We start from the raw sequence: 25,656 nt of genomic DNA, 5'->3' as shown, positions 1-25,656 counted from the left end.
TATCTACAAACTTTATAAAGTTAGGCTTAGGTGGGTGGTGTAAGCCAAGCAGGGGATAGTGACTGGGGAAGGATTTTATTGCAGGAAAAAATTCCCAGGATGCTTAAACCACTTATTTCCAAGGTTTCCAACAATATTTTTAAGGTAGTACAATGCTTATTACTAAAAAGGATCTTTTTTAATGTGAGGAGCTGAGGGTTGCACAGTTTCATAATTTCTGCCTTACTTACAATTGCTTGTAAATCTGCAATTTAATAAAAAAGGAAGTCTAACACAAATATCCATAAAGTAGCCATTTTCTGATGTAATGGTGTTGTGTTGTCTATTTTCAAAACACTATAGAGACCACACAGCAAATCACTGGCTGAGCCAAGAATAAAAGTTGGGCTCCATTACTTTTGCTAATTCTGTTAAATTCCTGCATCTTTAACGTGACAGATCTAAAAATATGACCATTAGGTGTCATCTTTCTACGTACCCATTTGCTCTATTGTTAAAATTTTCACTAGAAAATCCATCTGCTCTCCTGTTAAAATTTGAAGGTATATTTTGATTCTGCTTCTCATTATTCTTCTTCTGTATCATTTTAGAATGTATAAAGAAGTAAATTGAACCACTTGGGTTCAGTAAGTCACTTTTAGATACAATGATCACAACATATGTTTTGGCAGCACTGCATTCTGTTGTTCATTACATGTCTTTTTATGTTCTTTGATAACAAGAGGGTAACTAGAAGATAAATGCCATAAAGAACATTTAATTGGATGCTCGATGCTTTACCTGTTTATATCATTATAGATTGCTTTCAGACATCCTTTACCCTGGTAAAGAATAGTGAAAGAGTTAATAAGGACATTACCTACCTAAGGTATATCCATGTGGCTTTTAGGCTGTGACTTTTCACTGCTGTAGTCAGTAACAACAGTGGGAATAATTCACTTCAGAGAACTTTCGCAGAGAACGCCATAGGTATGTAATTCTTTTGACTGAGGAATTCAACTGGGATACATTTCTCATATCATGGCATATGCTATATTCTTATAGATTACTTTTGTCTGATGTGGGAGATCAAAGGATTGTACTTTTGTTTCCGTGACTACAATAAACTTGAAAAGAATAAAAGGCAAGAATGGTGAATATCACATAAAAAAAATGGGAGCTAATACGATTTGGAGAAAAGAACAATTAGAGAAAAAATGAGGATAACATGCTTCTTTATTGTTCTTGGTTGTAGTGTGAAGTCTTGCACCTGCTTGTTAACAAGGTTAGATTTAGGATTAAGAAAAAACAGGGAGTTCTTTTAGTTGCATATTTTCTCCTAATAGCTCTGTTTCCTTAATTTAATTCATATGTACAGTATTCCAAAATAACCACATTGATTGATAGTGCTGTAATAAAACACAGGAAAATACACACAAAATCTGTGCTTCTTTAAAAATTTAAAAGTCTCCCCATTGTATTCTGTTTATTATTGTGCTTAAAACATTTTTAGCACATTTAGTGAAATGCTATTCTAACTGTAACATGAAACATTACTTTGAATTTGCAGTCAATCCTATCATGGATGTCTTAAAAAATGGACAAATAATTCACACATTTTAAGTTAAAAAACAAGTAATTTTTTATTTTATGAAAGCTATTGTGTAACTGCAGTTCCATACGATTTGTGGCATATTACATTGTGTAAAGAGTGTGGAATTAACAAAGTGCTAAGTTCTATATTGCCCATGCTGCTTATGAATACTGTTATTCTTAGTAAAATCCAGATAATTATTGTTAGAACTTATTATAACAGTATTAGCTGCCCAGATCAGACTATGATTTTTGTGCTGAAAAAATAGCAATGTACAAGCCATTGAAAGAAAACAGAAGGCTCAGCCTGCTGTGTAGAAACAATTTGTATTAGTACCCTAACAGAAAATGTGGAAAGCAGCCATACGTTTTCAGATCTTAGTTGAAAAATTTGATTATACAGATGTGATTCACTTCCTTATGTCCTTTCTGCTTTGAACGTGAAGAGAGATGACTTTATATTTGAAAAAATAAGCTTGAGTTCCTCTGTGCTCTACCCACAAGACCTTCTCTGCCCCAGTACCTTAAGACTGGATGGACAATAGCGTTAATGGAAGGCTGCTTAGAACAGTTTCTCTGCTGGAGCTTTTAGCTTGATTTACTCGATAATATTGAAGAAGTTGTGATTTTGGGCTTCTTATTTCACACTAGGTTATGGTTTAAAAACTAGCTTATAAACAGAGGAAAATTCAGGGTCAAATTAAGAAACCCAGCCATGTCCCTGCAGTGTAGGTGTCTGTACGTGAGAATGATATCCCAGTTCCCATTGTGGAGCTCTGGGTGACAGTCAGCTGAATTGAGAGAGCTGCCTGACTCACCCTTAGGTAGGGATATACATTGGTTGTTTGAATAACTTTCTAGACTTCAATGCCTGTACTGACTAGGACCTTGATTCCCTTCTGAAAACCATACAAGTCCAGTCCCGCATGAGATGCACTGGAGGAGCTGAGGTTCATTGCTGTGGCTGACAGCTATCGCACAGGATCTCTGGGAGACTGTGCCCTTTTGAAGAGTCTGCAGGTAGTCAGGACAGGTCCCCCAGCATCCCAAAAGCTGCTGGATATCTTCACGCAGGTAACAGAACTGAATCCTCTGTCTCCATGAAATATAAAGAGAGTGTAGACCTCTCAGCTATAGAGTCCTACAGTATACAGTTAGGTGTCTGCATCTGGATTTGAATGCTATTCCTGCTTAAATTCATCTCTATTCTAGGTAATGGTTATTTACGTGCTTCAGCAAGAATTCAGCTAACCATTATTTCATCCATAGATGGTTAGGAATATCGTTCTAAGCCAGTCTCTCAGCGTATGCCTTTACCTCAATACCTGCAAAGAAAGCACAGATATGTTCAATCCAATTTTAAGTTACCTGTGAAATTCCTGAAGAAGTAATTCTCATGAACCACCCGTGCTAATTGGTTTTGTCTTTACTGCACAGTGTCAAAATGTAAACACACACACTAGTAGTTTATATATGTCTCCAAGATAATCTTTCAGGCTGGAAGAAGCTTTAAAGGGTCTAATATACTGTGCTGAGACAAATTACCTCTCCTTAGCAATATGAAATAGCCTGTGCAAAACCAAGTCCCTCCAGTAAAAGTTTTTCAGGACCCACGCTGACTCATTTTAAAACTAACACAGACATCTTTGCGTCTTGCTGCAGTGTGCAGTGTAGTCATATCCCTAGGCAAGGTAGACACACAGTTTACTGACAAAGTAAAGGGGACATTTGCCACTTCAGTTGTACACTTTTGTAGTTGTACTGCATATTCTGTAGCCAATATTGTTGGCTGCACTTAGACCAAAATACATGAGAACAATAACCCAGGATGAGGTTGTACTTTAGTCAGGTTGTACTGTATATTCCTGAAGGGACTACCTCTCAGCAGTGACCCTTTCCAGAAATTTAGAGCTGATAATATTTATGAGAGTTCAGAGCAGTTGAAACATTGGCTAGATCATCTTTTAAATGGCTAAATTTCAACACATTCCCTGAGGAGCTGAGATGGAGATCATTTAAGACCTGTCAGAGGAAGATCATGCCTTAATTGTACTTCATTGTACTATGAAAAATGAGGCCTCTCCACTAGATTTAAGAGCCTGTGATATTGTGATCTGTGTGAAATTTTAGGGGAATTCATCTGGGATCTTACAGTGTGTATGAAATAAGCTTGTGTCACTAACTAAGGTAGAAATAGTCACATAAATGTGATGGTTTCTGTAATTGATCTTTTCTAAAAGTATCTCCAACTTGACAGGGAGCATCTTTTCAGTGTGATTTATTCTGTAATACAGTACGCTCCAGTGGCTGCCTTCCAAAAATGCTGTCCTGAATATCTGCTTATAAATAGAGCAGATCCAAATCACTCAGGCTCATGACTCCAGCATTTCATTGAAAGACAAATACTGCTTTGGCTGTGGCACAGATGCCAGCTTTCAGAACACAGCCTCTCTGAAAGCATGAAGGGCTGGTTATCTCTTTCAGTAGCAACCCTTACTCTGACAGGGCTCCACATTAGTGCCTCAGCTTTAAAAATTTTCTTAGTCCTTAAAAAAAGAGCAGGATACGTCATGGAGTGTGGAATGACGTGGAATAACACTGCTACTTTTGTTTGATAAAATCCAAGTCAGCCAACTTCTGTCACTTGCCTTTTTGCCATTCAGTGGAGAACAGTGCCATCAACAGAGGGACGACCCTTTCTCCAGTCTGTTTCAAACCTTTAAGTTTTCACAATCACAGAAAATAGATAGGGACTCTGTAATTAAGGCAACATGCAAGTTACCTCTCTAAACCTCATTTGTAACCTCTGGCAAGTAGAGGTTGTAAAAGTCACTGGAGTTTCCGGAAGTTTCCCCCAGAGCAGAGCACTAATTTGTAGTGATTTTCCTCCTCCACTGACTTTTTTCACAGGTATTTTCAGAATTTGAGAAGTTTTCAGGAATTCACAGGATTTCACAGGTAGATTAAAGCTGGATTTAACATATCTACACTTTCTTTGCAGGTATAGAAGTATAGGCAGATGCTGAGACACTGGCTTAGAATGATATTCCTAACCATATGTGAGTGAAATAATGCTTAACTGAATTTTCCCAGAGGTATGTAAATAACCATTACCTTACTATTTGTCCCTCCTTGGGGGAGTGCTTGAAAATATTCCCTTGGACAGCGTGAGAAGGGCAGAGTTTGAGGAATGAAAGCTTTGACTGATACAGATCTCTGCTGGCACAGGGGCAGAGGTGGTAAGTCCCAAAAGATAAATAGGGCTTTCCTACTTTGGGGGTGTTTACTTGGAGAAGGTGCCTTTTCCTGTAAATGGGAGCTGTCCCACAGAAAGGGGGCACAGAGCGCAGTGGACTTCACTGAAGCCGGTAGTTCAGTCAAGTGTCCAGTCATCATTCCCAAGCCTGAGACATAGAAATGTGTAGGTAACTCTGTGAATTATGCACCAATGCACCCTTTAAATGATGGACCTGATGCCGAGGTGGTGACCTTGTCTAAGTCCCTTCGGCGTTGCATCTCCGGACTTCTGTCACAGGGGACTGCACTGGAGAGATCACAAGGTAAAGTGCACAGACATGAGAAACTAGCGAAGGCCCCGGGAATGAGACAATATCCTCGCTTCTGGAAGGTCAGTGCTCTGCTGTACAGTTTTGAACATTTGTGAAGAGCTGTTCTTCAATAAGAAAGAAAAAAAAATAGTTTCAAGCTGGAAGTCTCTGTCTAAATTCAATTTAAGGATTAATGATTACCCCTAATCATCAATGGCTGGATTACAGCTTTAGAACAGGGAGTTGTGACATCCATGGTGTCACAGAGGCAGCTGTGGAGCATTAAGCCTGACATTTTAAGCCATTTTCAGTGATACAATAATGTATATATTTGGGTCCTGATCCTAAAAGATTTTAAGTGCATGTCCATCCTTCTTTTTTTTTTTTTTTGAAATTTGATATACTCAAATTCTTGCTTGTATCACAGCATCATTATTAAATTAATTGTATTAACATTAAAATGAACTCATTTCTGTATGTTCTTCAACAGATATTATAACATGCAACAATAAAATATTTACAGCTTCCCTTCAGAGATTAATAAAGTACATACCGTGATACTGTGCCACCCTGTGTGCAGGTAGGACACTAGGGAGTTACACTTTTCTATGAAAAGTTCAAATGGGTCCTGCAGAAATTAATGCTTAACATTAAGGAATAATGTACCTTAGGCAACATTCAGAAAAGTAACAAAAAGTAACATGCTTAGGTCAATGAAGACATCCAGGACTGTCTTAAAAAATAAATTAAAAAAAAAAAGAAGTTAAAGTTTGCAGGTCAAAAAAAGATGTTAAAATGGTCAACAACTCCCAGACTGGAGCTCTCGGGTCTCATGCATTCTCCACCTCTGTGAGATAATTGGGAAGTAAAGGGAAAAACAGAGGGCTGGACTAATAGTAACGAGCAAGCAGATGAGAGAAAACAGAGTAGAAAGAGAATGTAGATGAGACAGAGTAGAGGAAAAGATGAGAGAAAACAGATGGAAGCCAAAAAGGCAATGAAGTGAGAGAGACAAGACTATAATGATTTACACAAGACATGGTGGAACAAGTCTGGATAAAATAAAAAAAAGAAACTTATACCCTTAGTCCAACTTCAGAATAAAACAAATCTTTAGTAGGATTTTAAAAAATGTTAAGGCAAAACTTTGTGAACCTTTTCATCCTGGAATTAGAAACAGAGATTCTATAACAGGATATTCTGATAGTGTTGGTGACCTTGCATAGATAAGATTGAAATAAACATCAAAACATTTACATGTTTATATGAACCAAACTTCAAACCCCTTGAGGCCTATTCTTTGCTAATATATACTTCCTTTTAAAGCTGTACAGAGTCTTAATTGAATGCATGGATAACAAGATAAACAAAACCCATGGTTTTTTACATATGTCCTAGAACACCATTTTTTTCTCACATTAGCCTGGTCTAATAATAATGTTCATTCCTTTAATAATAAATCATTATTTACATTTATATGGAGTTGTGAATTTAAAAGAATCTAATAGAATTTTCTAACTTATGGAAGGAGAATGTAGGAACTGTTAAAGAGAACAAGCCTGAAGGAACTGCGCATCAGGATTTGGCTTCGCTTCCAATTAGAAATAGAGCCAAATTGGAAGATGCATGTGTACCCTGTAGCTGTTGAAACAACATATGCCTTTTTCAACTTTAAATACTTTTTATCTGTATGGTATCTGCATGAATTATAGAAATATTTAGTATTCCAGAGCTGCAGCAGCTTCTTTAAGCCATTCTTGAGCTGTATTCACCAATAGTTAGCAGTCCTGCTAAAAGGAGGAGTTCTTAGATTACAAGCTACTTACTTCTCATTTGTTGGTTTAGTCACTGATTTGACTTTTTTTAAGATTTTTTTTTTTTTTTCCATAATCAGACCAGAGTTCTCCTTTGGTGATTCAATGGAATTTAAAGAGAATGGAGTAGAGCCAGAGGGAAGATGAAAATATCATCCTTGGCAGGATCGGCTTATTTTTAAGTACTCTCTGCTCTTTGATACTCTTCATCTCTATAATTGCCTTTTTGGTGAAGAAAGCAGTGCAATGGAGGTGGTGGGAAAGCTGGCTTGCTTTGTGTCATAGCAAGCAAGACTTTACCAATTCTCGTCCCATAGTCAAGCCTCTTCAAAGATAACTCTCTTCTTCCTGAGTGTGGGTTTCCACTTGGACTAACAGGTTGCCGGGATTGTCAGTGTCAGGGCACAAATTGCTGTTTGAGAATGGAATTAAATTTCAAGATTTACAATTAAAAGCTCAGATTTCTACTAGAATTCAAGGAATAAAATAAAATAATTTTTAACTAGTTAAAGGCTATTAATTGAAATTTAAAATTATATTTATGTTACTGCAATGTCTTTTTAAAGCTATACAGGGTAAATAATATAAAAACCACAAATCATTTATTTGGCAATAGATAAGAAAATAATTGTTGCAAACTACTTGATAAGCAATGCCTGTCAAGTGTGCAGAGCTGGATAAAAAAAGAAAAATACATTAATTGCCCAATAAGTGAGAAGAATAAAATCAAATTTTAGTTATTATTTGGTTAATGTTATGAATTCACAAAAGTCAGACTGTATTGAAATTAGGACTACAAAATCAACTGAGATGATTATATATACAACCCTTCTGTAGTTATCCTTAACATTATACTAAGGGTTCTGTTTTTTCTTCCAAACACTGAACTATCTTACAGAAAAACAACACAAAGATTACAGATTTTAATAAGTAAATTTTTCCTTAGCTGTTCATGCTGAAGGGCTGACAAATTCATTTTGTGTAGGCGCCAAGAGTCTTCTAACCTTTCCTGAAGCGCCACAACTTAAAAATCTATTGGATCACCTCCCATGTATTAGCAATGATAAAAACTTCCTCCTATTCACTGTAATTGCACAACTCCCTGTGACAGGTTTGGCAATTTTATGTTGAAAGACTAATTTTAACAAAGAGTAGATGGGAAGGGTGTGCCAAATTTCTCAGCTGGTGTAAAATTCCTTGTTTTTAAATATAGGTTGGCAACTGGAATTGAAGAACTCACATCAAAAAGATCTTTTCAGAGTTTTGGGGACTGTTGGTAATCCAAAGACAGCAGAATGAAAAGTGCTGCTTTTGAACTAGTCCTTCATGTGGTTTAAAAGCTATTTTAAGTAATTAATGGCAATTTTAGGTAAGGAATTTAAAATGACAAAAGGATTTCATAAATAAATGGTAACTTACTTGCAGTAAGCACACTAAAGCTGATTAAAGTCAAATCCTTACAAGAGAAATTATTATAAACTTTTGAAGCGGCCTGTGAAATACTTGGAAAATGAATGTTTTATCAAATATATTTTGGCTTCAGTAAAAGTTCAAGTTTTTGGACAGAGTGAAGAATTTGAATTACACGATACCTAGATATTGTGTCATCCAGATATCAAATCTGGAAGAACAACTATTTTTCTTTTTTAGTAAAGTCAATTTGAATGTACATTTGACTTACATTTATTACAATGTTTTCTGAAACTTTGCAATTATTTTACTGCTGTATCCAATCTAAGTTATTATATTATTTTGACTGTCACTCTGAGAGATAAGCACAGCAAAAATAAAGCTCAAAGTGGAAATTATGCTTAGGGATGTTTTTGTTGCTAGTTTCAACATTGTAGATTGAGGCAGACATTGAAAAAGGAACTATGTGATTCAGTTCATTCTTACATTTTCTTGAAATTATAATCAATCTCAGTTTCCAAGGCAACTGACTACATGAGGATGGACCAGCCAATAATGGGAAACAGCTTTCTCTTTTATTACTGTAACATATGGTAGAAAAAGTCTTTTTTGTTTCATGCTGTTGAGGAGACTATCCAATTTATCACTCCAAATAGGATCCAAAAATGATTAAAAGAGGTGTGAGCTGTTCAGTTTTGTAACAGAAGTGCAGAGACGTAAGTTCATGGGGGAAAGGCAAATTCAGAAATATCAAAATGTAATTTTTAGATGCTCTTCTGTTAAAGTCCAAACTTCACCTTGATTTTTCCTCTGACCTTCTTCAGGGGTCCTGGCAACATGAAGAGTTGGTGCAAGTGATTGTATTGGCAAATGGATTAGCATTGTATCAGTATGACTCTCTTGGGGTGAGTGGGATTGCCTTTCTGCTGTAAAATGCCTGGCACAAATAAAAGGCTTCTTCCATGTGCACCACTGAAAGAGTTATGATTGATCTAGGAGCACAAGACTTTCTACATTTCTTTTGCAGACGTCAAATAAAATCTATTACAAGAAATGTTGGCTCCATGAACGCAATGGAAGCTTAAGTAAAATATTAAATCACATCACACTTTATCTGCATTTTCATGCTTTGTTTCTTGGGCTGAGATTTCAAGTGCTTTGCTTTTCACTATTCCTTCCCTGTTAAAAAAAAAAGCTGTGAAACATTTATGCAGGATTCATGCTACTCCTGAATTCAGTGGTGTTGTCTTCAATCCTTATTTTTCAGAGTTCTTTGTTTTCCCTTTTTTTCTTCTTCTTCCAGATGTGCTTAAGAAAAAATTTTTGTTTCCCTCATTGTGTCTCTGAATGGGAATATATATAATTTTATTGTTATTATTATTATTTAAGTTTCTCTGAACCTGATATTATACCTCCTGACCACCTTGGGTGTTGCTTCAGATGCTATATTAATGCAGATTCCTTTGCTACTTTCTTATTTTATTAAAATTCCTATTTGTGACATTGATTCCTTAATATTTCAAGTTTGTGCCTATGTGAAAATGCTTCCCTTTGAATTTCAGGTATAAACCACTACTTTTTTCATACTACTGAAATCAGAAACAAAATTCCCATTGTCTTCAACATGTTATATTTGGCTTTATATTTCCCTAAGCCTTAGCGCCCTCCAGTTCTTTCTTGAACTTCACCCTTTAACTTATAGGTGTAACTCTCTTGCATGGGAGTGCTTCATATTTTAAAACATTAACCTACCTGATGTTACTCCCTGAACAAATCTGGTACTTCTCTTTGTGAGTTGAGTCCTTCTAGTCACATTCAATTCAGTTAATTTGTAAGCGCTGACATCCATTTTTTTCTGTCTTTGGAGTCTATTATGTTTCCTCTATTTATTTTTTTTTTTTGGAGCAAAATGAGTGTAAGGGAAGAGAGGGGATAGGATAATATAAAAGAGACAGGATTCTTCCAAACTACCCAGAGCCAACACTAGGTCACATTTCTAACCAAACAGTAGCTGAAGCTGCACCAGAAAAGGTTGTAGTTTCTAAAACTATGTGGTACCTAAGGATTAGTACTTCAGTGTGAGCATTCCCCCTGCTCCCACAAATATCTTCTGTCTTTCTCTCTGAGAAATTTTTTTTTTTTTGGGGGGGGGGGGGGGAGGGGAAGGGCATGTATTGAAAAGTGCTTTTCTAGGTTACCTTACATTATCTGTAAGTACTGCCTCTAAACCCTCACTAAAATTACATCAGTATGGGTTCCATTAAGTAGCATTCATTTTACCTAAAGTGAGAAGACTTGATGTTTCTGTACTATATAAAACCTTGTTGTATGAGGGATGCTGTATTTCTGGCTACCGGAATGAAGCCCAGCTGGTCTGTTTAAATACACGCTAGAGTAACAGGATGGTCTAAAGTGGCCCCAATTCCAATGACAAAGTTCTGCCAAGGATAAGAGAAACCAATAGGCTTATATTTATTAAGATAGAAGTGTTGGATACTGTTGCTGTCTGTAGCATCAATATCTTCCTGACTGAGATCAGAGACACTTCCTGTTGGTTAATTTGGTTTGGCTGTAAGAAAATGTCCATGTGTTCCTTTTCTACCAGTGTATGTTGTTCCTCAGCAAAAAACAAGAGGAAGTGACATATGTCTGCATCTTCCTTTTGAAAGAATACCTCATAAGAGCTGAAAAATAGGATTAGCCATATGATTGGTTTTCTGAATAGTATAACTTCAAAGGAATAGTGGCAACATAATATATTATAGAATAATAGTGATTGTCTAGAAACTTGTGAAATTTCTATTTAATGATAAGATGGAAAACTGCACACACAAAAATACCTTTAAAAGTAGCTATGAGTATATGGAAGGGAACACAAGACAAAACAAGAAAACATTTGCAAGAGAGAATATGATAAAAAAATTAAGACAACTTCATGTACTTTGTATTCACAGCCATGCTGATGAATACAACATGTGAAAAATTATGGTTTTTGCAAATGGCCGTGACCTTGATGAAAAATTTGATCTCTAGAAAATGTTTGTTTTCTTTTCATTTAAAAGGAAAGAAAAAAAATTCCCTTCTGGGCAAAATGCGCTTTTCAGAAATTTAGCAAATTTTGTGGTAAAAGTATTTTTTCCAAAGGATTTCTATATCTTTTATTCACTCAACCTATTGCTCCCATGAAAAATGCAACCACTCCAATTCATCTCCCAAGGCATTTTTAAATAAGATTTACCCTCCCTTCTTCCCCACATCTCACTTTTACAAGAATTGAAAACTGCTTTAAACTTCTCTAGTAATCACTTCAGTGGTGACATAAGCAGACTGTTAACATTGCAAACGGCACTGTTGTACAACCAGTAGCAAATTTTAGGTACCATATTTTCCTCATTCCTGATGTTTGTCAAACTGTATGCTATATGCCCAAACTGGAAAGTTTTTCCAAAGTTTTTTCATAAAGGAGGAGGATGAATTTTAGACCTAGAGGCAAATTTCATACTCCAGAGCCCTCTTCTCTTTTTAATTTACTTAGAACACCACCATTTCCCTCTTTTCCGCAATTCCACCATTCCCGTGGAGTGTAAGTAAAATGGGTACTACGCTGTCCTTTCTCTTATACTGTTCTTAGGTTGCTAAGTAATTTAAAAGTGTCAAGTACTCTAAAAATGCCCTGAATGTTAGAATATGCTAAAAATAATATGCTTTTTCATAGACATATGAAATTCCTCAGAGAAGATATTATGCTATCATTTATTTTGTGAACTCTATAAATGCTACACATTGCAGCAAGTTTTCACCTCTGTATTTAACTATTTCTGATATTATAAGACTTTTGTCTTCTTAGGAGCAATCTTATTACTATGTAATATGATTTAATGGGAGCAGTGAACTGGTTTAGTAGTATTATTAATTTACTATGTTAGCATTTTAGGCCAAGTCCACTGAATTTTATGATAAAATACTGTTGAAAGAAATTACTTAGTAGAAAGGCAAAACTGGTAGTTATTTGTAGTGTATAATAATTCATAATACTTTAGTGTACTCAGGCTTGATAGAAATGTAATATATTTTATAAGCAGCCATGCAAATTTTAAAACAGAAAACTTAAAATGCCCCAAAAGTGATTACTAGATTTATGGCAGAAAAGCTTCTAAAGATTTACTTCTTTTTTTTTTTCATAAACTAAATTAATAAGAAGAAGTGGGCACTGAATTGATTTTTCTGATAGGAACATGTTACACCATGAAAGCTAAATACTATCCTAAATAATACATGAGGGTAAAATTTGGCAGTATGTATGCATGTGTCAGTACCATTTCCCATACATGTTAGAATGGCTTTGATAGAAAAATAATTAACTTAAAATGGTGGGATTCCATATTTATTGCATTTTACTTTCTCAGTGTTGGTGATGCTATTTTAAGTCATGCTATGTTTTATTTTAAGCACCATCTTTGCAAATTAAACCTCTATTTCCTCCTTCTCATATATCATCTTCAGTTTTGTAGCTCTTGGAAGCCACATCAGTCCTTTAGCTACCAGCTGGAACTCAGTAAATAAGTTTTATTTATGTTGCACAAGATGACACGGTACCAACCAGCTTTATTTGAGATCTGAGAAATAAATAAAAGGTAAATTTTTCTTTCATCATGCTAGTGCCTCCAGAAATAAGACTCTAAAAAGACAGAGGAACATTTAATAGAAAATGCAGATTTTTTTACTCAGTCACTTTTCAGTTTAAAAGTACTCTAAGGAGATACACTACTGTTGCATGTGCTATCTTGGCTTGTATTTCCACAGAAGGCTTTATATTTGTATACTGGACAGCTGGAAGTCTTTGATCCTTCCAAAGTAACCTCTTCTTTCAACATCTAATCATCTGAGAGATACTTAGACCCATAGCCTTTGAGCAAGCTTATTTACGACAATTTTTATCCAATCCCTTTACCTAGTACTACTGAACTTTGAATTTTCCTCAGTTCTGAATATGGATGTGAATGTGCATTGTAAGTGTGTATACACATTTTCCCATGTTTCTAGAAGTTGGATAATTTTATGTCATTATGCTATTAATTTTTAAGTGAATTCTGAAAACAACGTAATATTTTTCTCATACTTTTCCTGTTTGTTAACTTTTTCTCAGTTTGGTTCTTTTTGTACTAGTTCAGAGGCTCTGATCAAGGCATACAGTAGATCAAATGTAGAAGAGTCCTTATAATTACATTGAAACCACCTTTCTAAATAATAACAAAAATGGAAGGATCAGCAGATATTGTAGTCAACATTTCTTATGCTTTTTGAGTGCTTAAGATGTTGCAATTCCAGCTGTAACAGAATTCAGGAAACTTGCATGCAGGATGCCAAAATAATTATTCATTTAAAAAGGAACCCACAAATAATAGCCTTAGGCTCTGAAAATGTCTTCAAAAGCCAAAAAAAAAAAAAAAAGCAAAGCTGTTGGTGCTTCTAAAACTTTTCATTCAGTGGCACTTGGATACTCATACAATTATAATGTTTGAAATTACTAACTTGGGTGCATCCATGGAAGACCTTGACCCTTTAAACACTTTGGCATGTGCTTAAATTTAATACCAGGTGTAAATCCCAGTGAAATGACCATGATTTACAGTAGTGAGGATTTTGTATTGATGTGGTACCTTTTGCCCTTTGAAGAATGAAAGAAAAATATATTTTGTCTCTCCAGAAAGCAAATAAAGTAACAATAAAATAAAAGTAAGGAAAAGAATATTAACTGTGCTCATAAAAAAATAGAGAAAAAATAAAATTATTAAAAGATATAAAAAGAAAACCTATAAGGACAAAAGAAAAGATAAAAAATAACGTCTATAAAGATACAGCTTATATAAAAGATATAGCTTAGAAACTAATACAGACAAGACCTGCAGAATTTAGGCATACCTTGGAGGATAAGTCCAGGACAAAACTGATGGTCAGACGACAGTCAGCAAGCAGTTTTGTGGGAAAGTTCTCAGGTTTGGCCTTGGTGAACTTGGGCTGACAGTAGAACTGGCATAAAGAAATGTCATGAAGGTAAACCTTCAACCCTTTAGTGAGAGACACTAGTATAAACTCAATTAATATGGAGGAAAAAAATTATCCAAGAGTTGTACAGAAATGCTATGTAGCTTTCTGTGAGGGTAGACATGACTTGATACTGCGTTACGTTAAAACATATGTGCAAACAACACATAAAAAATAATAGATACCATAAGTTCCACATACCTATCAGGGCAATCTTTTAAATACCTTCTGATCTATTCATATCAGGGTGCATTCAACAACATACACTTGTGTAACTTGAAGGTAGGACAACATAGTGATTGTTTGGAACAATATTTTATTTGCAGGACATGAAACTGAGAGACTGTAGCTAGACCTACATTCTTTCAAACAAGAGGCTGGGGCTCCCTTTGGTGGAAAAAAAAACCCACTCTGACATTACTAATGCATTGTGTATATATTTCTTGCAAAATACAGGTCTGGTATAAGCGAATAAATAACGGTGCTTTTATAGTGTTTTCTACTAGTTGAAGTAGTGGACTTAAAGTCTTCTGCATTTTTTTTTCCAAGGTTTTCCAGGGACAGCTAAGAAATTTATTCAAGTCTTTTACCAGCTTTTAGTTTTAGCTGATTCATCTGTGAAGTGGGTACAAGAAATGCTTGCTTTAGAGGACTATGCAATCAGAAACAGCTATACTGATTTATACCAGCTGACGATAGGAGCCTTTCCATTTATTAATGTTCTGAAAGTACTTTGAGATCACTGGATGAAAACACTGGAGGATTTTAGGGAAAGAGCAAATAATTTATGTTACTAAGCCATTCCAATCTGCAGTTCTAGAACAGTGTGGATTTTTTTTCTTGGTTACATAAATTACTGTCCTGGGCTGGTATTCCTGGTTGTTTCCTTTTTAAATTACCAACACAGCAAAAAAATTGTAGCTATTTGCATCAGCTTAACTTTCTTTGGAGATTTCCAGTTCTGTGTGATGGTACTTGCAGAGTCGTTTCTGGGTTGGGTACTTCTCTGCAATCTCTTCTGGGAGAACAAATGTTTGGGAGCATCCTAACCATGTGCTTTAAACGTACAAAAATAGAATGGAAGAATGAAAGGAACAGAGTCCCTTGGTAGAATCTCTAATGTCTTGCATCTGATGTTCAGATTGGTGGGGAGGGGAGGATCACATGCCTGGTGTTTTCTACGCCCAACTGGAAGCCATCCCTTGGCTTCTCTGCAGACAGCAGCATACCCAAATGGAACATATTAATTCTTTGGAGAAATCTTAATGGGACAAAAAGGAATCTTTTCAGCTTCCCAGACACATTCTCTGTTCCCAGTACCCTCAGACTTAAAGGAGGATCTGCACTACCTTGGGCTGGAGGACACAGTTTCATTGTAACTGCAAGGTTTAGCATAGATAAATAACTCCTGTGATCCAGCTGCTCAAGCTTTCAGGCTTTGACATATTTATTAATGAAAAATGTGAGAGAAAAGAAAGAAACAGTCAGCCAGGCAAGATGCCCCTGTAACTCTGCTGTCATCATTAAGTGAATACGGTATACCAAATATTTATGCTTCTATATGATTCAGGATCACAGAAAATAAATATCTCTTTTATGTGTTCTATTTTCTTTGGAGAAGGGAGTAGAGGAGAGTGTGAGTCATAGTGGAAGAATAAAATTCACTTCGCATCTGACAAAAACTACTCATTTCATTGGAGAAGGATCCTAGCATTAAGTTCTCTTTGCTGATAACCCCTGCAGCACAACTGGCTTCAAGCATGAAGCTGATGACCTGCCAGTCCCCAGTCTGTACCTGTCTGGTGACCTATGGGCAGAAGCTAAATCCTATTTCTTACTCCTGCTGCGGGTAAGATAATAACTGTTCCTACCTAGGTCCAAGTGCAGGCTGCCTATGCACCTTTGCAAAGCATTTCTGGTGAGCAGAGTTTTGACCCTTCGCACCATAACAAATCCTGCCATCTGCAGCCTCACTTCTGAGCATACAGTTGGTCTGAGGAATTTGGGAAGGTTAACATGAATATTAGTGTATGCTCAATGCTAGTTGCATGCTTAAAAAAAAAAAAAAAAGCCTATTTTCTGTTATGATCTGACTTAGAGTATTCTAAGGCAATTGAGAAGGAAGTGCTATGATTACGGAGCTCCTGAGGAGGTGATTGATGGATGATTTATCTTTCTTACACCTTGCTGTGTAGATGAGATGGGAAAGGAGCAAGATACAGGATCTGATGATTCTCTACTCCCAAGAGACAGTGAAGGGTCAGGAGCTGTCCCTGCCTTTCCAACCATCCTCATTCTCCTGAGGTAGGAGAAACCTCTTTTTGAGGGAGAAGTGAGCTTCGTGTTGCTGAAATAAAAAAAAAAGGAATGGAATCTAGTGCTTTGTGTAGGCTTTCTTTATAGCTGCCAACTTCAAAACATTTTTCTAAAGACAGTTATTCAGGGATAATGAAGGTGCTGAAGCCTGAAAGGTGGCAAATGCCAAAAGGTTTTATTTATGTCCTGGTGAAATTTAGTCCATATTTAAAAACCTATGTATATGATTCTTTATAGAACTTCATAAGATATGAAAGTATCTGTCACTTTTGTGAAGAAATCTACGTGTGTGTTTTGTGCCACAAAGGAGTTCCTGCCAAGGCAAGACAAAGGTCAGAGAGCTCCTATCTACACAAAGTCCAAAAAAAAGTGCTATGATGTTTTCCAGGTATTAAGTAGCTCTTCTATGAGCAGAGTTCTCATAGTAGTTATTGAAAAGAGGAGCAACCTTAAATGTCTCTTGGCTAATGTAGAGGAAGACTGGGTTAGAGATTTAGGAGCTAGATGTCTATATGGTCCTCTCTGCAATTGAGAGACTTGTGACTGTCATCTTTTTGAAAGACCAAATAGTAGTCTTGGCTGCTGTAACAAGGACCACAGGCACCCTGTGATGTTTTAGACAAGAGTCAAGCTTGCTGTCCTAGTAAACAGATTACATTTTCCATAATGTCTTTTTTAAAGAAAAGTCCTTAGAGTTTCTGTTCAGTATTAAATCAGGAACAGTGTATGATGGGTGAGCTCTGACATTCCAAGTCCCTCTGTATTATAGAGAATGAAAGAGAAATGGATGATGAAACAGGTCTTGTGGGCACACAGGTTGGCTCTTTTGGCACATAGTATGCAGTGTAGCAGCAGCAAAGTTCTGTCATAATTTGAGACAGTATTATAGCAAAAGTAGGGTGCTATTCTTCTAGTGAAATTTAACAGACACTGTACACTTTTAAAAGAAAAATTTCTTTCTTTCAGAAAAACCCTATTAGGTCATATTTTACTCGTGAATTCAGGTAATACTGAAAGCAATAACAGAACAGTGAATTCTAAATGCTACCTCCAGTTATTATCATTATAGCTTTCTCCTTCCTTTAGCTGAGATTCCTATATACCATTTCTGTAGAGATTTATGAATATGCTACTATTTCCTGTTCAGCACTATTAAAGATGGTGTTAATAGCTATTCCTGGTGCTTTGTGTGGAAAGACCTTGCTTTCAGTATTTAATAATTTTCCTAATGTTACCCAGTGTAGCTGGCAGTTTTCATGTCAAACATTCATTTGACAAAAATCCTAAAGAAACTGTGGCTAAACAATTTTTGCTGCTTCTAAGAGTGAGATTAAGGGTCAAATGCATTGTTTTGCCCAAGTTATAAAAAAATGTGCTGACATCTTTATGCTTTTGAGCAAGGTCTTGAAATGTGGTACAAGTGTGGAAGATTTTCCCAATGTTCCAAATTATGAGAGTCTCAAAAAATCTCATTCTGTGTTAGCCTGGTTAGGTTTGTTAGTGCTCTGCAACTGGAGTTTCCAGAGCTTGTGTCTGCACTGAACACACTCCATCCTCTGACTCCTGAGCACTGTCTATGCTGTACTCTGTGGTGCTGCCATTTTATTTGACATGAAGAAATAAAAAACAGAGCCTGATTTGAATTTGAGGAAATGTGAATGGAGAGGAGGGGGGAAAGAGCTCAAGTGGCTGCAGATAGGGAGGGTTCTCCATAGGATCCCTCCTTCTTTCAATGTATAAGATACATGGTGCTATGGGGACAGATCAAGATTGCATATCAGCCACAGTCCTCATCGCTAATCAGGATCTGTGCCACATGTCTTGCAGACGTGGGGAAGTTTGGGAAGTATGTGTTGCTTCAGACAATGAACCTATAATTAGAATATCAGAAGGTATGTACATAATAAAGATAAGATATGGTTGCATCAGCGATCTTTATTCCTGATATTGTTCCCTAACTTTGTGGAGATTAGCCTGCAAAAATGATCAGTCACTGTAGTGTCTAATGTAATTATTCATATGTGTACTTTGTGTGTTATATAGTTATACATCATGGAACTATAGGAAAAAGACCTAGAAGAAAGTAATCTGACCTCCTACCTCAAGGACATGTCAGCTTGAACCTGTAGCAAGTTTAATGGATATTTGTTTTACCTATTATAAAAAGAGATGGAACATCTTCAATTTTCTTGAACATTTTATTTAAATGACTATCTATCTTTACTATTAAAAAGGTTTTTCCAGTGCATGAACTACAGCTTTTCTGCTGCAACTTCATGTCCTATCCACAGTGGATATGCAGAACAGGTTATTTCTTTCCTCTTGCAACAGCCACTTACATATTTGTGGACTTTTATCATGTTTATTCTCATGTTATGTGAATCAAATAATTATAATTATATATTTTTATCCACTTAGGTCACATCTTTTGAATTGTTTTCTTTCCTTTTGTTCTCTCAAGTTGGTTTAAGTCCTTATTGAAGTGCAATGCTCAGTACTGGAATCCATACTTCAGCAGAGGCCTACTAATGATATATAAAAAAAGGAATTTTTCACAAATTATATCACTTTTCCTGCAGAAATTTGTGATGCAATTTCAGCAAAATCACCAGAAAAATGCAGTTGCCTTTATCCTTTCTTTCTGATGTAAAATGGTATTCATTGAAATGCTGTGTGTCCTGACAAAGACTTTGTACTTAGTCTTGATTCTTCTTTTCTCTGACTAACAAGTAAAAAGAACACTTTCCTAATATTTAAATTACCTTTGAGGAAATCAGAACAAAATAAAGTCTGTAAAACACAGATCAAAAACTAAACTAAAGAAAAACCTAGAGAGATGTTAAAATATTATTAATATTCTTTTTTTTCCCCAGAAAACTTTACTCTTTCAACAAAAACATGATCTATTTGGCCTAAGTTGATTAAATAATAAATAAATAAATACTGAACTAAGAAAAATAGTATTACACAAGCACAAAATTGATCCTCAGATTTTGACCAGTGTAGACCAATTGTGTTTTCCTTGAGTTAATATATTTGGAATAGAATATTCATTTGTGTATTTGCCTTTTAATGTTAATTATGTCCCCCTGATTTAGCACATTCATTACATGTTCAGCATTTGTCACAGTAGTGTAAAAGCCATCTTGACACCTTGCCTTCGGAAAGTCAGCCTGAAATAAGGCATCTGCTAGTGCAGAATTCAGGGCTTTATCTTCTCCTTCAACATATCTTTAATGCTTTGAGTTTGGAGAAGAGCAAAAACAAAGCAACAAAATATCCCCATGGAAGTTTGTCAAGGAAAGGGTTAAAAAAGTGGAATCTTTGTGACTGTGAAAGGCTGAATTATCTTCCTGACACCAGCAGGGGTTGCTGTCACTAGTTTGTGGTTGTCACATTCCTGTTATGCTTGACCTTGGAAAGGCTTGACAACGTAGTCTGGATTTGATTAAGGGAATTTCATGTTTTTCCTTTGCTAGAGTCACCCCCCACCTCGACAAACATTTAAAAATGTTAAGAAGAAGAAAAAAAAAAGTTTGGAAAGCAAACATTTTCCCAAAAGAAATTTATAGTTCAAATTTACACCAAGTTCGCACTAACTGGAGCAGTCCGGGTTTCCACTCAGGCTTTGAGTGCTCTCTGTAAACCATTAGTCACTTCCCTGGAAGAGGCAGCTCTTTATAGGCAGCAGGATAAAACAGGCACAGATGTGTGTGTAATATTAGAGGCTTTCACATGTACCTGCATTTTTTTTTTCCTCAATAGTAGAAAAGAAAAAAGACTGACTATAGAAAGAAATTAATTGAAGTCTTGGACTTTGTTTGGTTTTGGACAGCTACCATGAAGATTGGTTTAATTAAAAGAAAATATCGTGCTGTGGATTTTTGAGTTTGTGGCAATTTATATCATGAAGACAGAAATTCTGTAAATTTTTAACAGGTTGGGCTTTTTTTTCACTCTACAGGACTGTGATTATGCCAGCTGCCAATGAGTTTGATCCAGAGATTGTCCTGGTGTCAGCAGGATTTGATGCCGTGGAAGGCCATGACCCTCCGCTGGGCGGGTACAAAGTCACAGCTAAATGTAGGTATCGCCATAAGGTGCATGTTTCTGAGCTGGTATTTTTTCTAGTTAGGAACCTTATTTTAAGTCCGTCTTACGTCCATATTTCTATTTTGTGAGATGACACCCATGTCACTGAGGGCAGGGACTGTCCATCCGTTAATACTCAGAGATGCCTGTGGAGCTGCGGGTCTCGCCCCGCTCGCAGACAGGGTGGAAATGAACATGTTAGCGTTTTTGGCTCACTCTTTTCTGTTCCTCTTGGCATTCTTGTCTGGGCTTTTTAAAGTATTACTTTTCTGGCATTCAAATAACATTTTAGAGGTTTCATGCTTTTCAATAGGCCCCATTTTCCAAATGTTGGAGTAAGTTATTTCTCTTTAAATATATATTGGAGATTTTAGACTTTGGAGGCCTAAATCCAATCTCATATTGCTCTTTTGTTATTGTAATCTTTCAAGCTCGATGGCATTAATCCTGAATTACATCAGTGTTCATGAAGGCCAAAGTTCTCTAAAAGACTACTCTGTCGGGTCTTGATGTTTAGATGTCCATTTCAGTCCTCCAAACTGTGTGCTCATGGCAGAGATTTAATACTTTCTGAAAGACAGGTCTGTCTGAGGTGTCTCATATGTAACACTCCAAAGTCACTAGCTCTTATAGGATATTGTGGCCAAACTGATTCTGAGCCTGGGATGTTAAGCAAGGTTGGGTAATGTAGTAATGCTCTGTACAGTAATGTGCCCTTTAACATCACTATATATAAATTGCTTTCCATGAGACAACACAAAATGGTTTTCTAATGCATTGATGTGTATAATTTTCTTCAGTATATATACTTTTCTCCAGTGTATCTCAAGAAATACTGTAATAACACTTAAATACTTATTAAATATGGATCTCTGCTGCAAATGACAAATGATTTGGGAAAAGTCTGGAGAAGTCAATGAGACCTAATGGCATTTAATACACTGCGCAAACGGACTCCAGCTCAGAGGATTTTGTCCTTCTGACCTCTGCCTTTTGTTACAGGTCAGTAGAACAAAGCTGGTGTTTAACTCAGGAGGAGCAGGGAAGAGACACATATTTTTTAGTTTCATTTTAACTGTATGCTGCACGGGCTCCCCTGCATACCAAGGCCAAAAAGATAGCTGGAGAGCTAGAGTGACTGTCCATAGTGGCGTGCTGTGGAAGGTGAGAATGCAGAGAGCAGTGCAAGGGCCTACCCAAAGACACTCACACAGGTGCTAATGCATAAGAGCATTAGAAACGGAACATGCCTGTGGCTGCAAGGCGTATTGAGTTTTAACACAGCTTTTCAGGTTAATGCAGTGGTTGCGCTAGAGAGGAAAGAAACATAGCAGCCCGTTTGCATGTTTGAATATCAATTACCTGTGTATTATGATTTTTAGTAAACATTGTGCATGAAGAAGCCCTTTGTAAGAGGTTTACTCATTATTTTTTTCCATAAGTGTGGTTCCTGGTCAGAGGCACCATTCCATGAGCTTATGTGGCAGGGATATGAGCTTCCAACCAGTACAAAATAGGTATTTTTTGAGAAACTTTATATAATTATCTGTATTTAGCAGGTGAGAATGCACGCTACGTGTCCCTTAAGAATGCGTGATGCTCCAGTAAGTTGCTTTGACATACATGATGTTCTGGCATAGCAGCTTCAACAACTTAACTACAAATTGCAAAAAGATTCATATTTTCCTCTCAGGTTAGACTGAATTTCACCCTGACAGCAAAGAAAAAATGTTTGATATTGGAATCGGTGTTAATTTTTATTCATGAATTAATTAATTAACTCTTCATACCTTTGTTTAGAAACTGAAATATCTTTACATTTTTTAATAGGAGGCTGCACATCTACAAGTTGCACATGTGTCTGTAAGATGAAAAGGTGATTTACAGTAGGTGACTCTTGTTTAAATTAAGGGAAAAGCCAAGATAGACCCAGATAATGATCATGCACCTGAGGGATGAATAAAGCCTTTTGTACAGAGCCAAAGGAATTTATTATTTCCCCAAAACAAAATTCTCCACATTCCACCATACCATTTTAGAACATAGCATACTATATGTGGTATGTAGAAAAATGAACAGTCTATTAAAAAAAAATAAAGTCCAAAGAGAAACATACATATTTAAGACTAAAAACAGATATTCATGCAAATTTTTAATATAATTGGCTTGTAATAATTAGAAATTATGCCCAAAACAAGTAAATGCAAAGTAAAATTTAACCTGTAAACATGTCTTTTTTTTTATAAATCTTTAGGACTTTGTGTAAACTTAATATGTTGAATTTTCTGATTTCTATGACTAATACAAACTTTACACATATAAATTAGGAAGAGATTGACATCAAAGGTGAGAAGATGGGTCCTCAGCTACTAACCTTGCTGTTAAAGAGAGTCAGGGAGACACTAGTTTCTTGATAAGCAATTATTTATGTCTTTCCTTCAGAGTACAGTCAAAGAGAAAAAAATTAAAATGTATTAACCAATCAGCATGCCCAAGTCATAAAGTAAAAGCCATAGAATGAAGAAAACAGATTGGTCTAATTACAGCCTTGGAGGAACCATATAACAGGCAATTACATATGGAAAAAAAATGGTCTACTAGATCTACACAGTCTGAGAGGTATAAATTATAACCTGCTTTAATCCAGTATTTTAATTTTTTTTCCTCTATCGACATACAATATGATTTACTGAGGAGCTGCCATTTCCGACTGGTAAACAAATACATCAGCAACAAAATAGTCAAATATGTTTTTGCAGCTGATTTTAAATGTGTGGGTCTGATGTACATGTCAAGATTTCTCACAATGAGGTGACCCTCAGCTCCTCTAGCAGGGTGTAGGATGGAAGGAGGCCAGCTGAGATCAGTGATGATAGGAGAGCTAAGAGATATCTCACTTGCCTAATTTTTCTCCAGTCCCATTAAATAACAAAATCACTAATGGTCTTTTTCCACTCAGAAAAAAAAGAGATAGTGTTTAAAAAGGAATGGAAGGGAAGCTTGAATCTTTCCTTTCTTATTACACTTTTCAAATCACTTTCCCTAAGTAAATCTTTTTTTCTCCAAATGCCTTTGCAATTCGTTCTTGTCTGTTGATTTTTTGAGGAGAAATTTTTTCACTAAACTAATAAATACTTAACTAACTTTTACCTGGACCCAAAACGATTTTGTTTGATGCAATGTAGAATTGAGAACGAGCATTAACTAAAACATTTGTTTCAGCCCCAACTTCGAAGATTTCACAGGCACATTTTTGTTTGTGTTATCTCTCTTTATCCTTCTTTCCAATCCTTTCCCTCAATGAAGTGCTACCGTTTCAAAAGGTGCTTGTATATACCCATACACATCTTGAAACATATACTCAACCATGTGTATAAACTTTGTATATTCTGTTAAGAAAAAAATGGGCTTCAAGACTTGAGATGATTGGTGGCATAAGGCAGAACTTTCTGCTGCTGGGAAGCTCTCAGGCTTTTGGTACCAGCCGTATTCCGAATACCTTAGTAAGAAAAGGCAAGCTTTATCGACAACACCATTTATAAGACCACCTAGCATAATTAGAAACAGTAGGTATACTTTTGAATGCACAACCACTTAGTGCTGATGAAGGTCTTCCAAAAAAAAAAAGGTGTTTTGTCTGAAAAGGAGTTTCTTTTTCCAAACATACCTTTTTTTCTGGTGAAGAAACAAACCTGCCTTGCCTGTGTCCTTATGGTATGATAACTGCACCAAGTTTAACATCAAAAAGCAAAGCAAAGAAAGGAAGGTACATGGCACATTAAACCTTTCTGGTAGTCTTCTTGGCCCAAGATCTAACATCAGTCATAGGTACCAACTCCTGCTCAGGAGCTTCTCTAACTTCTGGTAGGGTCTGACTCAGATTGTCAGGGATATTCAAGCAACTTATCTCAGATTTTACTTTCTATGGCCCATCTGTTCTGACTCAGGCTTAAATCATTAGCCAAAATAGTGGAATATCTTTTGTATTGTCAAGTCCATCATTAGTACTGGCATAGCTCTGTCCATGTTGCTTGGTCAAACTGGTTCCCCAAGCTGTGTGGTGAAGGTAGATGTAGCAGCGGGAGCTCTCTCATGCACAACTCATGCAGAGTAACTATTGATGTACTTGGGATCCCTTTGTTTAGATCAGGGACAATAAAGGTGCTTTAATTTTACTGCAGACTATAATCAGATAAGAGGAAAACATGTCCCAGCTCCTGAGAAGCCTAATATTTCCTTTTTATTATTAGAAATGTACTATTTTTTCAATAAAGTAACAGGTAAAATATCGGCACATTTATTGCATATTATAAAAGCATAGTTGTTTCAAATCCAGTTTTTGTACTGGAGTAGTAAAAATTGTATTGACAATAAAGTATAAGAAAAATAATGGGGGAAGAAATAAAGGGGATAAAGTTTTATATTTAGAATAGTAAGGAGATGTCTAAAGGGTATGAATCTACTCATCTGTCTTACCCTGATGATGCTGAGGTGGAACTACTGAACATAGAACGGATATATTCTGTGCTTTATTTTATAGTTAATTTTTACAACCTCTGTTAAAATGTATGGTATTGTCACACCATTTGAATTCTGTGCAATGAAAAGGTCTGAAAAAGAGCTGCCAGATCTGATCATAAATTTGCAAGTTGTTAGATCTCCTAAGAGCACTGTTTTTAAATTTAGCTCTGCTGACTAAAGTTCTGCCTGTAACATTATCCTGAGGTGAAGTACTTTCCCTTTGTTTTATAGAGCAGCCCTTAGAATAATGCTTGCATTAAAGTCACTGAGATCACTTTACTGTTCAAGTAAATATTGCACATAATTGCTCATTAAATGGTGACCATTCCATAAAAAGA

General features: G+C 36.1%; 1 protein-coding gene across 1 annotated transcript in view; it reads left to right on the top strand.

The window, feature by feature from the left end:
* Positions 1 to 25,656, top strand: part of HDAC9 (histone deacetylase 9) — a 281,178-nt gene that overhangs the window by 204,552 nt on the left and 50,970 nt on the right. Inside the window, exon 21 of the mRNA XM_035894070.1 lies at positions 20,670 to 20,788. Coding sequence (XP_035749963.1) covers positions 20,670 to 20,788 — 119 coding nt within the window. The remainder of the gene's footprint in view (positions 1 to 20,669; positions 20,789 to 25,656) is intronic.

Source organism: Egretta garzetta, unplaced genomic scaffold, assembly GCF_000687185.1.
Source record: "Egretta garzetta isolate BGI_Z169 unplaced genomic scaffold, ASM68718v1 scaffold94, whole genome shotgun sequence".
Classification (NCBI taxonomy): Eukaryota; Metazoa; Chordata; class Aves; order Pelecaniformes; family Ardeidae; genus Egretta; species Egretta garzetta.
This window is presented reverse-complemented; position numbering and strand designations above follow the sequence as displayed.